The following is a 17652-nucleotide window of genomic DNA, read 5'->3' as shown; positions in this document are numbered from 1 at the left end:
ACTAAGTGCGGCGTGTGTAACTTTGAAGAATACACGGTATACACCAGATATCAAACTGTTATCGTCTACCACACAACAGCAGAAGTCGCACTGATTGACCTGCCCTAAGACTTCAAATCTGTAGGTCAGGATAATAAAATTGAATAAACAAGTAATATTGTTACTAAGCTGTTTTTATACATGCAGTTGACTTACTGGCTGTAGCACTTCTTTTATTATGCGGTGTCACTAGTAGACCTACTGGGCACGCAACAATCTTCATTGTTTTTAAATTGAAATTAATTGGCACTCGGACTGACAAAGGTTCGCCAGCCCTGGTTTAGGGTAAAGGTCTAATTTCCTAAAGAGTTACCAGCATCTGGTAGATCTTGATCTATATTCTTGCCTAATCTACGAGTTAAAAAAAAATTTCAAGATTTACATCTATACAATTAAATTTGGCAAGTAGCAAAATTATGGAAATCTGTTCATTATTTGATAATTTGAGTTGTTTCTTTACGTGACTACTGATTCTTTCAAAAAGATCTCGTGCTTTCTAAACAAAAATTACATTTCGTGAATGTACGCCTAAATGACATGAGTATTTTTAAAAAAATTATATCTTAATGAGACTATACTTAACGTCAAGGTTATGAAAACAGTCCGAAATGGTGGTGGTATGCCATCTGGACTGTCGTTTAATGGTCTCAGGGCCGGACTTAGGTAATAGTGAATAGTGTGGCCCAAATGAAATATAAAAAACAGAAAATGAAGACCAAAAAATACAAGTTAAATTATAAGCCGTCCTGTATCTATATCTAAATCAACAAATAAGTTAAAGTCATAAAACGTCGATAGCACGAATGTGTTTCATGGACGGTTCAGGATCATCAGACTAGAAATAAATTTTCACATTTCACCAAAAGGAAGAAACAATGGTCCTCTAACATATGTAGTCTAACAAGTAGGTCTTAAGTAGAACTTTTCAAGGCCCTCACCAATTGGAGTACTTATGTTTGCCTATGTCTAAGGTTGGCCCTGATGGTTTCGATGGTCCCGGGTTTGAGCCCCGACAGCCGCCATTCCCAGTCATCCTGGGGTGAGGTTTTAGTTAGAGTGTGATCTTATCTTCAAATCTGAAGGAACATTCGAAGCTTGTAAAACATGTTACAAAAAAACTTGAATAAAATTGTTATATAGGGTTTTTTTTCCTTGTTGAAAATGATTTCTCTTGTGTACGCGTGTTTTCTCATGCATATATTTAATTGTTAATGTGAAGGCAATACTGTGAAACTGTACAGCATGCTGACTATCGCAATCTTGGAGTTTTCTTTGACTCAGTACTGCCTTTCGACCCACACATACGTCAGCTGTGCAAGTTTCTTGATCTGCATCTGCGCAGAGTAGGCCAGATCCGAACATTTTTGACAACGGATTCAATACAAAAGCTACGCGTGGGTGGCATTCATACTCTCCCGCCTTGACTACTGCAACGCCGTGCTATCAGGTATACCCGATGTCAACGAATTCAGAACAACGCTGCACGAATTGTCCTTCGAAAAACGAGACGGGATTCTGTAACTGCTTTCTTGCACACATTCCATTGACTTCCTGTGAATGTGAGAATTGACTACAAGGTGGCTACATTTTGTCATCAATGCATCTAAAATAAAGAAATGCCTTTGTCTTAGCGAACTGATCACTCCATATGTCCTTCAGAGAGCCCTGTGCTCAATGGACTCAACGCTTCTAGTGGTGCTACGTTTCTCCCTCAAAAGCTACGGTCTGCGGGCTTTTTCAGTGCACAGACCATAATAATAACCTTTATTGTCCGTAAGGAAATTTGTCTTACAATTTGTGCATTACACCAAACAAAACATTATAACTATTTAAAAAAATGTACATTCACACTAGACTCACTCTTAATTTACATGTGAAAAGTTTATATCAGATTGATTCTATTTAATAATTTGATTGCCAGGAGAACAAAAGAGTGTTTGTGCCTGTTTGTCTTTGCTATCGGTGTCTTGTATCTCTATTGTGATGGTATTGTATTGGTATGAAGTTTATTTTATTTTTAATGCTCAGATTGTCATACTAGGCAGTGATACTAACACTTAAAACATGTTTCACTACATTTAAAAAGAACATTAAGACCTACCTGTTTAATACTTTTTTTTTTAGATTAGTTTGTCATTTTAGCTCTCGTGTTTCTGTTTGTAACGATATCATAGCGCCTTGAGCCTACATCACCTTTACCTTTACCTATCCTTTAGTCTGTTGGACCGTTGGGGCACCATGCAAGATTCGTGGGCCGTCTTTCTCCATTCCTCTCTATCTTTTGCCTTTGGTATAGATTATATAAATTAAATTATAATTATTTTAAACCGATGCCTCCCAGCCTTATGTGACACTTATCAGAGCGACACCTCTGACTCCCTTAGGGGCATGCCAAGATGGAGATGATGGAATTGTAGACTTGTCCTTATTTTCTAATGACTGGGAAGTTGACCTAAATTTACTTTCTATGTCGGATAATAAGCAAGACACTAAAACGCTAAAGTTCACATTTTTAGGTCACGTGTCCTCTAATTTGTCTAGATCTACGTGAACAAAGTCAGGTACTTGTTTGTAAATATCTTTAACATAATAATCTCTAATTTCACACGCAGGGGGCATGTCCGGCATATCACAATCTTTTATGCTAAGTTACGTGTCCATGCATAGGTCAACTTATTTAAGGAGTGAACAGGACTACACACTATTAGATCTCGTTACCACTGAGCTAGACCTTAGAATAAATGTTTTCGTTGATGATAATTTTTTTTTCTTTAAAATCACACAAACAATGACTGAAGCCAAAATGATGTCACTGGATGATATATTTCACGAAATAGGAGGTTTAAACAGATTTCAACTTTTAATCATTCTTTGTGTGTATGGCTTGAAAATTCCGGTAGGAAATTGTTTTAATAATCTTTGTGTGTATGGCTTGAAAATCGCGGTATGAAATCGATTTAATCATGGATCGCGTGCGTTTTTTAGCGGCCCCCGAAAGGGGAAAAGACGATATTAGTTTTGTGTGGCCTGTCCGTCCGTCTGTCCTTCCGTCTTGTTTAGATCTCAGAAACTAGAAGAGAAAATGAAGCTCGGACATCATGATATTTTAGATCATTTAAAGTTCTGATGAAACGGATACTTTTTTCTTTTCCGAAAGTGAACCATCTAATTTTTAAAATTACATATGCAAGCAGATTTTTAAAAAAATACACCACTTTTAAATGAAAAACTTCAGGGAAGGTAAGTTTTTTAAAAAAAGGTCACAGACTTCTTCATTAATAACTCAAGCTTCATGCATAGATTCGCGCATTGGTACAAAAAAATGTATCTAAGGTCACAATGGAAAAAGTGTGAACGGATCATTATAAATATATTTTCCATTTATTGACTAAATCATTGAATGGAATACTGATTGAGATGTTGTTTTTGAAAAAGAATTTTCATTCGAACTTCGTTTTAATTATAAGTTAAAAAAACGAACTACTTTTATAGTGCGCTGTTTTATACACTTGTCAGTCTTAATAAAACTAAATAGAGCCCAGATCTAGATATATTTATAAATATAATATATATATATATATTATATATGTATTGTTACAAATGAACAGTGACAGGAAAAGGTCACTACGTGTGACCCCGGCGAGATGACACAGCAGCGAGTGTTATTGGAATCTAGGCGTATAAACAAAGACAGGATGTGACGTATCCTCACGTGTTGTTCCAAATGATACTAGCAGTGTTTTTGCAATTTGGAGGAGTGATTAGGGACTCCATATAAACCAGAGAGTTCATGTGAAAAGTCAGTGGTCGGTAGAGTCTAGAGTCTAGATGAACACAAAGTTTCTTCATTTACTTAGCGCGCTACTGTCAGACGTCTAAAAACCCTTCTCTATCTGAGCTTGTTTCTTTCTTTGTCTGCATCTCACCTGCACTGCACCTGCTAATTCTTGTACATTATTTTCAAGCTCTCACACAATATGCTTTGCAACTTTGTCCTTTTCACGACCAAAATACTGTGACACTTTTGTAACAAATGCTGGGTTATGCGTTTTCCAGAGTGCATGGAGTATGATCCAAATCACTTTCACCGGACTGGTCCCACCATTTCTTTGCAACCCAAACACAAACTTGAGCGTTGAAACGAGTTCCAGCAATGAATCTTTTAACTCACTCAGCAATATGATGAAAAAGAAATCGAATCTCAATGTATGTTTTTTAAATGGAACTTCTTGTCAAGACTTCACATTTCTAGGTGATGTTAGAACAATTATTTCTGAGGTGAGCCTAAGCTGTTTATATGTAAAATACTAATTATTTCTTATTTATTTTTTTTAAAGTACCCGCGCATTTAGTCTACTTAATTTGATTAAATTATTTTCATATCTATTGAAGATAAAAAGATACTACTATTGAAGATAAAAAGATACTACTATTGAAGATAAAAAGATACTACTATTGAAGATAAAAAGATACTACTATTGAAGATAAAAAGATACTACTATTGAAGATAAAAAGATACTACTATTGAAGATAAAAAGATACTACTATTGAAGATAAAAAGATACTACTATTGAAGATAAAAAGATACTACTATGCTAGTTTTGATCGACACTTTGATTTCTTATTATTCGAAATCATTATAAAAATACACTTGCATGTAAGTTGAAAGTGAAGCGAATGCGATCCAACTATAAATAGATGCTCAGTTAACTCAATATTTAAAATTATGAGTTAAAAAAAAAACAAAACAAGAAGGCTGATTGGTAGAAATTCTCAACGGACATATTTACATACGGAACACCGTGCCACACAGATGACAGCACCTTCAGTGGGATCTCACCCAGCTCGTCCTCAATTAAACGTTGTCTGGGTGTTATGTTGTGTGTGTGTGTGTGTGTGATGTAACCCTGAGAAAAGGTGAGCGGTTGGTTTGGTTGTGTAGACTGAAGAGATTCAAATAAAATCACGTGACAGTCTGTCGTAGTTCAAGTTCATACATTGGGGTGTGAGAAATGAAGAATACGAGAATTAGCCAGAGACAATTAAAAACAAGATATGTATATTTAGATGAGTGAAATGTGGTTTAAAATCGCACGAAACTTGTGTTTCTATGTATATCTACATTGAAGTTGAAAGCTGTTTATATTTCCAACTAAAAGCTATATTCCCACACCCAATCTCGGATAAAGCTGACATTTCGTGCAATTATTTTTTTTAAGCTGTAAACACAATAAACAATTTACAAAATAACCAATTAATTAATTAACTATTGATAATTAATTATTTGCTTGGTATCTCGAACAAAGGAAAGAAATAGAACTTGACTGATGTTGTGGTAAATGTCGAATTAGCCTCCTTTATAATTTTTAGTTCGCGTATTAAAGTTTGAAGCTAAAATTAGATAACTATAAAACCTTTTAATTTCATAAACGATTCGCTGGCAAAGTGGGTAGTGTATTGAATTGACTTGATGAGGCTGAGGAGACTTAAGCCCTCAAGTTCGAATTCTGATCGTTCACCTTTTTTTTAATAAATGCATTTAAAAAGCGATCACTAAGACAGATTTCTATCTCAATACTTACGCGATTCACACGTTTTTTTGTTGTTGTTTTTTTTTTGTTTAGTGGAATTTGGTGTGCGACATGAAATGGACAAAGGCTACAATCACGACCATTCAAATGGCTGGAGTTCTGCTTGGGGCAATGCTTGCTGGTCAATTTGGCGACTACTTTGGACGCAAAAAGACAACTTACTCATTTTTTTTGGCCCATCTTTTGTTCAACTGCGTGACTTATTTTTCACTGAACTGGCAAATGTTTGGGGCACTTAGATTTTGTATTGGAGCAACAATAGGTAACTTTTTTAAGCTTTCAAACAAAAATATTTGAATAAATAAATTATCGTATTAAGTCAAGCGTCTAAGAACTCTTTCTTCTAAGAAGTCATAGTAAAGCATACGTTTTAATTGGCGCGTGATTCAAACACGAGACTCTCAGCCTGTCAAGTTGTGGATCTCTGTATCAAATCTCATTTAGTTCTGGTATTTAGTTGCCCGTTTGATGTTGCCTGGTCGGGAGGTTTGCGCGCTGGACTGTCGTTCGGATTTATCGATGATCCCAGGTTCAAACCCTGCCCGCTCCCATCCCCATTGTCCTGCGTGTGGTTTGGACTAGGAAGTAAATTATCTTCAACTCTGAAGGAACATCCGAAACATGTATGTCACGTATCAATGTCAAATAATAATTTAATATTTAAAATACATTCAGTCAAGGTTATATGTCAACACCGGTAGGTAACAAGTGCCAATCAAGCTAGTAACGCACGTGTCACGTGACAGGAAACTATAATTTGATTGGTTTATACTGCACTATACGTTTTGTGATTCCAAGTTATGAATTAAAGTTTCTGTATTTGAATTTAAAAGGATCTTCACTTATTCAGTGTACTAGATAATATTAAGGTCTAGAGATATACATCATACAGAATCCTCGGCATCACGGTTATAAGATCTCAGCATCGCTTACGAATTAGAAAAGATCAACTAACAAGAGACAGTGACAGTCAAGCTCTTTAACATCAGGATCATCATCAAAGTTTATTCAAGATCCCTCAAGATCTTTTTGACCGTGATAATGTAAAACACGTAAAATAAGCCTAATGGCTTCCTCCATATTAAAATAATATTGTGCCACGAACAGAAGCGCTTAGAAAATTTTATTCTACATTGTTAAAAAGTGCAAATACAAATGATCATATACTTTTTTTAAAAAAAGCCTAATTTATCAACACTTCCTTTAGTTTGTACACCGGATACACCAAAAGGGTAGCAATTTATAGATTTTTCTTTCGGCGGTGTATACAAATCGCCGATAATAATAATACAAAGTTCTCCTCGTACCTCAGGACTATTGTTGTAATATTATTAAATCTATGCATTTGTCAGGAATAACAAAACCCGGGCAACGCTTCTCTGACTCAACGTGACGCTCAGGTGGAAACGGTCGTTAGAGAAGACGGTTTGGCCGAATTCCGACAATAGGGATGCAAAACCGAACCCCAATCGGGCCTAGTCCATTGCACTGGCCGGAATGAAAAGATTCTACAAAAACAAGTTCCTTATACATGGGCCCGTTTTATAGCGGACACCCACACGGTTGATGTTGTACAGAGAAGGAAGGAATTTCCCCGCTGTGCTCGGCCTTCATTCTCGCCTCTAGCCCGAGCGTCTTGGGATCAGGTATGCCGATGGAGGGGATCTTCCTTGGGCCTAGAGTTCCAAGAGTCTTCGACTCCATTCTTACAAAAAAAATCTCAAAGGAGTAACAAAATACATGTAGGTCAACATTATTTAGGTCTACATTCTTCTACCCTTACATTGTATTAATGTTATGTTCTTGTTTCAGGGGCGAATCTTGTCATGACCGTTCCTTACTGCTCAGAATATCTACCACTACGATGGAGAACGTTGATACCTATTATTCCAATGTGGCCTATCGGAACGGCCATATTTGCAGGAGTCGCTTTTCTTCTTCCCGATTGGCGTTACCTTCATTTGGCTAATGCTGCGCTGTCTGCACCGTTTCTTTTGGGATATTTGTGAGTTGGCAGCTATCACGTGACTACCGTGTTTAAAAAACATCAGACGTATTGATTGTAAGGGTCTTCCTTGGTTATAAATACACGAATGTATGGTAAGAGAAAGAGAAGACAATAAAGAGGAAGATTGAGAGATGAAGAGAGAGAGAGAGAGAGAGAGATGTAGTAAGATGAAGAGAGAGAGAGAGAGAGAGAGATGTAGTAAGATGAAGAGAGAGAGAGAGAGAGAGAGGGGATGAAGATTGAGAAAAAGGAGTAAAAAGAGGTGAAGATTGTGAGAAGTGAAGTGAGAGAAGTAGTAAGATGAAAAGAGAAAGAGATATAAAGAAAAAAAGAAGAGAAGTCTTTAAAAGAGAGAGAGAAAAAAAGAAAAGAGATAAAGAGAGAGAGAGAAATGATGAGGGGAAAAAAGCAAGGTAAAGATAAAGAAGGAGATAAATGGAACGAAAAAAATTAAGATAAAGAAAGTGTTGAGTATAGAGAGATAAAGAGAGAGAATGAATGAAATGAAGAACGAGAGAAAGATGAAAACAGAGAACTAGAAAACGAAAAACTAAAAACTGTTTGCTAATACTTTATTATACGTGGCCAGTTGATTGTGTGTATATTTATATAGTCTTGTTACACATAGACCCTCAAACATCGTTTTTCATTGGCTAGACAGTTTCCTGTTTCCGATCCATGATCTTAAGTTTGAGTCTTGATAAATGGTTTTATTGATATTTATTTATCTAAAAATATATAATATAAAAAGGTGACAGGTCGTCGTGCTGGACACACTGTAGTTACAGACACGGGTCGGGGGTGGGGCCTGGTGGCTGACTGCTCGGTCTCGAGTCTCGGTGAAGACTGGGATTTTGAATTTTTAGGACGGAACTGTGTTCACGCAAATCTAATGGCTACCTGACATGCTTTGGGAAAAGTGAATGCGGTTGGTCGTTGTGCTGGCCAGAGAAACAGATAACCGTTACATCATCTGCCCTATAGGTCCCAAAATTGAAAGGTGTATTTTACTCTTTTTTTTATGCCATGTCCACCTAAGTTTACTCATGGAAGTCTAGAGCTCTTTAAAGACCTAGTAGATATAATAGTCTAACTCTGTTATGTGCGCAGCATAGTGTGAATGTGGAATGGTGCGAATGGGTGCTGAAAGAGGTAGATAGGGGAATATATATAAGGCTTGTCTTCGAGTCCGAAGATTAGTGAGGAATACAGTACTTCCCGTGGCTGCGCAGCCCCAGTTGTGACCTACATATTTTGCAACATCCAGGGCAAGCATAACCATTGTCCGCAGATAGGGGAATAACAAATGGAGTAATGTAATTGACATAGTATTGTTTGTTGGTCAAGATTAAAGTCTTCATAATCTATTATTAATGAGTCTGTTGGTGTATGCTCGTAACAAACTCTAAAGCACACTTTTTGTTTTTTCAAATGAAACTCACTTCCAGCTGTGTCCCAGAGAGTGTACGATGGCTCGCCACCAAGGGCCGCATGTCAGAAGCCTTTAGCGTCATAGAAAAGATTGCAGCTTTAAACCGAAAACCTGTGCCCGCTTACACCATGGATGTTATTGAAGTAAGTTGTCACATGACTTTTTAGTCAATACATGTACTCTGGGATGTGAAGCTGAGTGAAAAAAAAACAACAACCGCTTGGTTGACTATCAAGAGTACTCGAGTTCGAATCCCGACTCTATCTGAATATCTGAGTAGCTAAAGGTAGCACAAAAACTTTCTCCCTGGTCTTTCTCCCCCCCCCCCCCACGCGTCCACTTCATCGCCTTGTGTATCACTGTCTCTTATGTTTACTCTGAGGTAGTAATGGACCAAGGTGGAAGGATAAAAACTAGTGGCGTTAAGAGCTTTTCCCCCGGGATTAGCCTACGGCCTACGGAACAGAGTCAGTGAGAAAGAGAAAGGGCAAGGGAGAACAAACGCATGTACATTTTCTTTCTTTCTCTTTCTCTCCCCTCCCCCCTTTTCTCTCTCTTTTACAATCTGATTCTCTTTAACTTTCTTTACCTCTTTCTTTCCTCTCTCTCTCTCTCTCTCTTAGTCCTACTTTTTTTTTTACTTTTTTTTACCAGTGGACGGCTCAACTATATAAAATTTAGATCTTGTATGAAGGGAGAGTAACCCTTGAGGGATTACGGGCAAGACATGGCCTAAATTATGCCGATGTGCCAAAAACTCAAACTCAGTGGACGGAGGTCTAGCAGAAAAGTTCATTTAGTTGTAAAGTGTATTAGCATGTGTATTTACTGTATGTTGTTTTATCAGCTAAATGATAACTGCGGCACCTAGAGTCAGTAGTTAAAGCCCACCTAAAAGAAAAGGTACTGCCTAAGAGAGGCGCAACAGACGACTAAAAGAGAACTTCATTCGACTTTCTCGATGTGATTAAATGTGTGTCACTGCTGGGTTTTTGTATCCATGTTGCCTTGATCTTAGAACTCGACAAAAGCTATTGAATATCTCAAAGTTACAGGGGTGGCCTTAAAGAATGATGAGCAGGGAGCGATTCCACGAAACTCATCGCCTGAGGGGGCCCACGACGGCCGCGAGAATCTGTTGTCACCATCGGCCCAACATAGAAATATGCGTAACCTTTGCCACGCATTCTAATGTACCGGAGCATACCAATGCACTATAGACTGATATACTGCATGGTGGATACATTCGAAAACTATCCTCCTAAACAATGAATAAATCTATAGTGTTAACACCTTATGACATCTTCAGCCTACCAATTAGCATAAGTTTGGGTTAGGCGCGCATGTGACACTCGCCAAAGGCCCCGGGCAATGCTAAGGCCGCCTCTGATAGTTTTCACTGGCTTTTGGTTTTAATTAATTTCCTAGTGATTGGAATCCTATATGTAGGTAGGTAATGGAAAAAAGAGGTGGGGGAGTGAGACGCAAAGTCTTTAGACCTTTCTCTGGAGACACATATGTAACTAGGCACACTTATATACAACTAACATGTCCATTGATTTGGTCCCAGAATATACAGAAATAAATAAATTGTTACATTTTCTTTTTGTTTAGACCACGAACATGGGAGAATCTGTGATATGTCATTACATGCGACATAATCACGGCCTCAGGAATATAATATAGATTTTGTTTATCTAAAGGCTGTAGCTGCTGCCGAAGAAAAGAGTAGAAAAGCCGGACATAAATACAACTATCTTGATCTTTTTCGAGGCAAGACAATGGTCATCACAACACTAGTTTTAGGACTCCACTGGTCAGTAGATAAACTGCATTCTAATCATAAACAAAATTACTACCTTCGCAATAGATGAACTATTTTTTTCAATGCTAATATTATAGTTATACAACATTGCATGGACGCGCACATATCACTACACTCTCTATCTTTGTGTGTTTGTTAAAAGATAAAACTATTTGTGTGCCCCTAGGATCGTACTATCTCTTGTGTTTTATGGACTATCTTTTGGCGCGTCGAGTTTTACTGGCAACGTGTACCTGAATATATTCATCATAGGAATTATAGACATCCCAGGAAATATTACAGTCATCTACTGGAGCAACAGGTGAGTTTAATATTGTAATTATATTACATCTGATGATCTGTAAGATTTCTTCTACAAACAATAAAAAAAGGGGTATCACCTTGTGTCCTTGGTCCAAGATATCGGATCAAATCGGATCCTAATCAAATCTAATCGGATTCACATAATAAAAAAATTGACAGTATGAGCTTCGAACCCACGACATTCGAGTTTTTTAGCGCGACACTCTATCAGCATTGATATTTGTTTTTGCCACACTTCCACCCAATCGTTTTTCCTTCCAACTTTTGCCCATGGAATATCAGGAATAAAAAAAAGAATAGGCTGCTAAGTTAGGCTTAGTCTATCCTAGGTTTAGGACGTCCTGGGTTTAATTTCAGATGAGAATGTAAGTTTTGAAAACGACAGAAGTGGAAGGGGCAGGGGGTAAAGAATTAAAATTGTAAGTGATACTTGTGTAAGAGTATTACAGTAATTTAAACATAAATGAATGTGGTCTTTAATGTTCAAATATGTTCCTATTATTTCTAGATTTGGTCGCAAAAAGAGTACAATTGGCTTCCTTCTAATAGGCAGTCTAGCCAGCTTTGGTTGTCTTGCGACCATCTTGGCAGGTAAATTTGAATATAGCTCTTCAAAACTTGAGGCAATAAAGGAGTAGGCTAGACCACGCTGAAAAAACATTTACTTGTTCTTATGTTAATATTGTCTATTTATCAGTCGATGAATAAACATCTCAATCCATCAATCTACTCACCTGCCAACGTTTGTCTCCCCTCCTCCTTTATTTCCTTTCTTCTCACTTTGTAAAAAAAATGTTATTTTTAAAGACTTGCTTAGGGAAGTTTTTAGTTCTTAACAACTGTCAATGTTTAGTATAGCGTTTATAAGACTTTGAAAAAAAAAGCAAACATTTTTTTTTCATAACAAACTTATTGACAGTAACTATTTTTTAAAAAATATTTCTCACCAGCCGAAGAAGTCAATAAAGGATCAATACTACGTGGTCTAAGTCTTGCTGCTAAACTAGGCATTGCCGGCAGCTGGGTCTCTGTTCAGACCTGGGTCGGTGAACTCTATCCAACAGTAACAAGGTGCAACATAACTTCTATTTCTAGTGTCTAGCAGAGTTGACACGTGGGTCACCAGCCTTAATGCAAATATTATTTCGTTCACAGAAGCCTTGGTTATGGTTTTGTAAATACAGCCTCAAGAGTCGGTGGTATGTTAGCTCCATTTGCTATTAATCTGGTACGTCTGTAGGTTACGTATACATTCAAAGTAAACTATTGCATGTGATATATCTTAATCATTTCAATAGGGACCAAGTATTAGACTTTCACTCTGTGATTTTAAATCTATTTAAACAAAAACAACTAACTTAGCATATAGAGTTTTTTTTCACGTAATCTTAACAATGTTAAGGACGCTAAATTGAACTTCAATGTTGCCAACTGAAAAAGAATCAAGCTTTAATTTTAACAATTTCTCAAAAGTTGACAGTTGATCTTCGTATCGTCTACTCTATTGCTGCTAGTTAGTTGCCCATTTGTTCATAAATAAGTTTTAAGTCTTTATTTTGTACTACGAACGGAAGAGCTTGATTTGATTTTCCGGTGCTAAAAAGTGCAACAAAAAATATCATAACAACATTTCCTTTGTTTTGTACACCCGGATACACCAAAATGCTTGCTAATTATAGTTTCCCTGCCGTAGATGAAAATCTTCAATAGGCTTTAAAATCATTATTTTTTCATTTCCTCAATTGTTAGCCAAACTATTAGCCAACACCAAACCAAATAAAGCTTCTGGACCTGATGGTATTCCAGCTAGATTACTCAAAGAACTAAGTAATGAGCTAGCCCCAGTGTTCAAAATACTCTTTCAGGCTTCACTTAACCAGGGCAGAGTACCAAAGGACTGGAAAGAAGCTAATGTCACCCCCCTATCTAAAAAAGGAGAAAAATCTGACCCAGGAAGCTACAGACCAGTATCACTTACCAGCATCACATGTAAAATCCTAGAACACATAATATGTAGCAACATCATAAACCACTTAGACAAACATAATGTCCTCACACCATACCAACATGGCTTTAGGAAATATAGATCATGTGAAACACAACTAATAGGACTAATTGATGATTTTTCAAAAGGTTTAGATAATAGTGAACAAATAGATGCTATCTTACTAGATTTTTCTAAGGCTTTTGACAAAGTTCACCACCATAGTTTGCTTAAAAAATTAAAATATTTCGGCATTAATGGTCCACTGCATCAATGGATTAAAGACTTTCTGATAGGGAGAGAACAAACTGTAATAATAAATGGCTCTAAATCAAAACCGATAACAGTAAACTCAGGTGTACCTCAAGGAACAGTCTTGGGTCCACTACTATTTTTAATTTACATAAATGATTTACCAAATTTCATTACTTCAGGAACAAAAGTCAGATTATTTGCAGACGATTGCATAATATATAGAACAATAAAAACAACACAAGACACAGATATTTTACAAAGAGAATTAGATGAATTACAGAAATGGGAATCAAATTGGAGCATGTCTTTCCACCCAGAAAAATGTCAGTTGTTAAGAGTAACAAAAAAACTAAAACAAATTAATTCCACTTATCTTATTCATGGCAAACCAGTAACACAGACTAAAAACGCAAAATACCTAGGTGTTATAATAAATGAAAAACTGTCATGGAATCCACATATTGATGAAACTACAAAAAAATCAAACAAAGCATTAGGATTTATTAAAAGAAATTTCTATAAATCAAATAAGAACATAAAACTAAAATGTTATTTAACCTTGGTTAGGCCAATAATAGAATATGCATCCTCTGTTTGGGACCCCTCAACTCAAGCAAACATTAAGAAACTAGAACAGACACAAAATAGAGCAGTGCGATTCATAACAAACGAATATTCACATTTGACTAGAGTAACACCTTTAGTAAAATCACTAAATTTAGAAAGCCTTCAGGACAGAAGGCTCAAAAGTAAAGTAGCAATAATACATAAAACACTGAACCATAATCTTCAAATACAAAAACAAAATTTAATAAAATACTCTGAAAGACACAAAGATAAAGGCACATTCCTCGTCCCATATGCTAGGACAATTTGTACAAATACTCCTTCTTCCCTAGTGCTATTAGAGCATGGAATGGGTTGCCTGAGCTAGCCAGGAAAACCAGTGACTTGGCAGAATTTAAGTCATTGGTTAATATGCATGACTAAATGCATGACGCGTAGGACGTAATCATCTTCTTTTTTGAAGTAACGTCTGTATTATATAAGATAAGAAGATTGTAAATACGTCCTATTTAATGGCGCGTTCAATGGCCGTCCTATTTGGTGCTTCTCTTAGCACTAAGTACTTAACGCAATTCTTAATAATGTAACTTTTACTTCATCCAGGATGACTGGATTGTCTTCTCCTTTAGCCTGATGGGGTGTATTACCTTGGTCACTGGACTTCTGCTGACACTTATACCGGAAACGTTGAATCAAACTTTGAGAGACAGTGCCAACACAGCAGACGCGAGCATGCAGGCAAGGCCCAATGTTGTTATTAACCAAATTTTTACTTTTAGCAACAAAGTGCCGTTAGATAATGGACACACTCAGAAGTCAGCAGCAAACGAATGTCCTCAAGATTCATCGAAATTCTACTTTAACCAAAATAACAACCTTGACCTTAAAGACAACAACAGCGGGGATTACTCAGACATCAAGCAGAAATTTTCTAACACTAGACTATAGATGGAAATACCTTTTCTCAAACTTCAACCATAAAATGAATGGATGGACGAGACAAGTCAACCAAAACTCAACACTAGGGGGCAGCTCTGACCAGAACATTTTTGGAGCGGCTAAAGTTGAATGAGTGTGGCGGGAATCAAAACAAAACAAAACAAAAAGTTGGGATCATTAATGAAGAATGTAGTGTGATTTGGCTGCACTATCGGTGGCATATTTGTAAAATGGGTTCAGATTTTTAAAAAAAAAAAGAATTAAACAACAAAAAAAAGCTTTTATTCTTACATTACGACTTTTTTTTCAATTCTGCAATATTTATATAAACTGTAAAAACTTTATAAAATGTTCAGAAACATAGGTAACGCCTATATATTTATATTTTCATAAATAATTAAAAAAAAAAACTGTTCCAGATCCTATGAGGCTGTTGAATTTCCATATCCCCAGGTAAAAGATATGAGAACAACCTCCTGGTATGATGGAGGGTCCACCTCACTCGACACTTGTTGTCTTGCAGGCAGTGGAAAAATCCACAAGAGGTATGGCGCTGCATTCTGAAAACGAAAGAGCGCTGTAAATAGACCTTTTCCCCACTCCTAAATCTCACTAGATGACTGTTCTTTGGGGAGATGTTGGTAGGTGGTTAGTCTAATTTAACTCGCAGTCTCATTTCAAGATAAGATGAACTCAGAGGCGTCACTGTTGAAATGGTAGTGACCAATTAAAAAGCAAAGAAAGGTGATGGTCACTAAGTGTTAATGCAAGAAAAAAAAACAAGCAAAATATAAAAAACGAGCCGACCCGCGGCGTAGCATACGCCCCCACCCCCTCTTTTTTTTAAATTTAATCTCGCTCTGTCATCACGAAAGTTACGTGGGGTAACTCTAGCCCGACTTGCAGAAATAAAATAGTTATCTTTCCATGACTGGTGTCTGCATGGTTGGACCATGCGTGTTCTATAGATTGTGTGAGTAAGCTTACATTGTGTGCGCGCGTTTGTGTTTGTGTGTACATTGAACATTGGAATGAATTATAATAAAGTCTAAATTGTTGGAAACAAAGCCCACAACAAATCTAAGCCTGCCTTTTTATTGCCCCATGATAAACATGTGTCCCGCTTTCGCTGCCCAAATATCTGCCCTTAACTATGACCTTCAATTACATAAGGCGGCCTTTACGTAGGTGATCAAATGGAAGAACGAGGCTAAGATTGATCAATGTGCATATCTAAAACTATTCGGGAGGTGGGGGGTAGAGGCATTAAAAAAGAGAGAATAGACTGGAAAGCTCTGAATAGAACGATGCATTTATCCGTCAAGAATCTGTCTCCAGCTGAAGTGTGACTGGTGTAGATGCATGAGGTTCCGAGTCATAATCTTAGAAACTTGAAGCTTCCATCAGCTGTAGCGCTACTGGTATAGATGTCCGCACAAAGTTCCGAGATATGATCTTAGAAAAAGCTTTTCTGTTTGAATTATTATCTATTTACCTCTTAAATATATTGTTAAGAAAATAAAAGTTGAATCAACTCTTTTTGCAATTTTTGAAAAAAATTACATTTGAACCTCCAAAAAAAGTTTCCATAGAATATTCTTACTTTATTTAATGATAAAGCTTATATCAAAGTATAAGCATACAGTTTGTGTAAAAAAAAAACTATTTTAGTTGAAATCAGTGAAACGTACCTAAAATTGAAAAGTAGCAGTCATTATTTTTCAATCATGAAAAAATAAAAATTCAAAAAAGCAAAGAAAAAAATCTCATTCTATTTTAATATGAATGTTACAAAATTCTGACAAATACTATGTTAATATTTAACTTCATTATATAATAAATCACAATAGTGGTAATTAGTTCAATTTTTAATATATATTTTGTCTCCTCCAGTACTAGATAAAGTGCACAGAATTTATTCAATGTTTTTAAATATGTACAATTTTAAATACATCCATATCCAGGACACCGGATACACCAAAATCTGGCTATTTATGAATTTCCCTCCATTTTATAAAACTCTCCCGTACAATTAAACAAAGTATTGTTGTAACCCTACCTTGCACCAGTGCTTGAGGTGCGCACTAGCGCACTAGTGAACGTAATCATTCAGACCATAGACATAAATAAATATAGACTGGAAGTAGGAAGTTATTTTTATTTGGGGGGAGTCAATATGTTTTATGTACTATATCTATGTGAAAAAAAAATGGCGGCGATTGAGCTATAAATTCTAGGACTAACATTTCAGCCAATATATACCTTTGATCTTTAGTTTTGAAAAGTGCAAAACTGCCATATTCCCAATATTTTGTCTTTGTTTTATAATCATAGACATAGGCAAATATATATAGGTTTGTGATGTGGATCTACACACTTATCTTTTCCCAAATATTTCCGATAATAATTTGTTCTTTATCGTCCAGTCTATATATATATGTCTATGATTCAGACTCTTCACAATCCCTGATGCACTGTTATTCTCCCTCCTAGTGTCTTCCTGTTTTACGTTCACTAGTGCGCTGGTGCGCACCTCAAGCACTGGTGCAAGGCAGGGTTACAACACGACCCCCACCTTAGTCTTTTCGTCCCGAAAAGAAACATGTTCACGGTTGGCCAGTGCAGGTGGAGGTCGGTCAGTGGGAGTCACAGATTGAATGGAGCGTGCTCCCCACAAAGCCATCGACACTGCTCTCTGCAGGTGCCGCT

The 17652-nt window shown here is 36.7% G+C and overlaps 1 protein-coding gene across 3 annotated transcripts; it reads left to right on the top strand.

Annotated features, from left to right (window-relative positions):
• Positions 1–2700: 2700 nt before the first annotated feature.
• Positions 2701–16538, top strand: LOC106056389 (solute carrier family 22 member 13-like). 3 transcript variants are annotated; one of them, XM_013213106.2, is made up of 12 exons: positions 2701–2935; positions 4096–4317; positions 5664–5892; positions 7443–7635; positions 9087–9213; positions 10774–10886; positions 11062–11196; positions 11707–11789; positions 12149–12269; positions 12354–12426; positions 14608–14742; positions 15397–16538. In XM_013213106.2, exons 1-12 carry the CDS (start codon positions 2828–2830, stop codon positions 15505–15507), a joined length of 1650 nt encoding a protein of 549 aa, XP_013068560.2. In that variant the 5' UTR covers positions 2701–2827; the 3' UTR covers positions 15508–16538. The 3 variants fall into 3 exon arrangements, with proteins under 3 accessions (XP_013068560.2, XP_013068559.2, XP_013068561.2); XM_013213105.2 differs by lacking the exon at positions 15397–16538 and having other exon boundaries at positions 2702–2935; positions 14608–15206; XM_013213107.2 differs by lacking the exons at positions 2701–2935; positions 15397–16538 and adding an exon at positions 3088–3279 and having other exon boundaries at positions 14608–15206.
• Positions 16539–17652: the final 1114 nt, after the last annotated feature.

Source organism: Biomphalaria glabrata, chromosome 15, assembly GCF_947242115.1.
Source record: "Biomphalaria glabrata chromosome 15, xgBioGlab47.1, whole genome shotgun sequence".
Taxonomy (NCBI): domain Eukaryota; kingdom Metazoa; phylum Mollusca; class Gastropoda; family Planorbidae; genus Biomphalaria; species Biomphalaria glabrata.
The sequence above is the reverse complement of the archived record's forward strand: the minus strand, read 5'-3'. Positions and strand labels throughout refer to the sequence as shown.

What these genes read in the sequence shown, in the direction of transcription:
- LOC106056389 (XM_013213105.2), top strand. Translation starts at nt 2,828, where the DNA reads ATGACTGAAGCCAAAATGATGTCACTGGATGATATATTTCACGAAATA. An exon ending in TGTATGGCTTGAAAATTCCG is followed by an intron (nt 2,936 to 4,095) that starts GTAGGAAATTGT and finishes TGCGTTTTCCAG; the next exon opens with AGTGCATGGAGTATGATCCA. An exon ending in GTCATCTACTGGAGCAACAG is followed by an intron (nt 11,197 to 11,706) that starts GTGAGTTTAATA and finishes TATTATTTCTAG; the next exon opens with ATTTGGTCGCAAAAAGAGTA.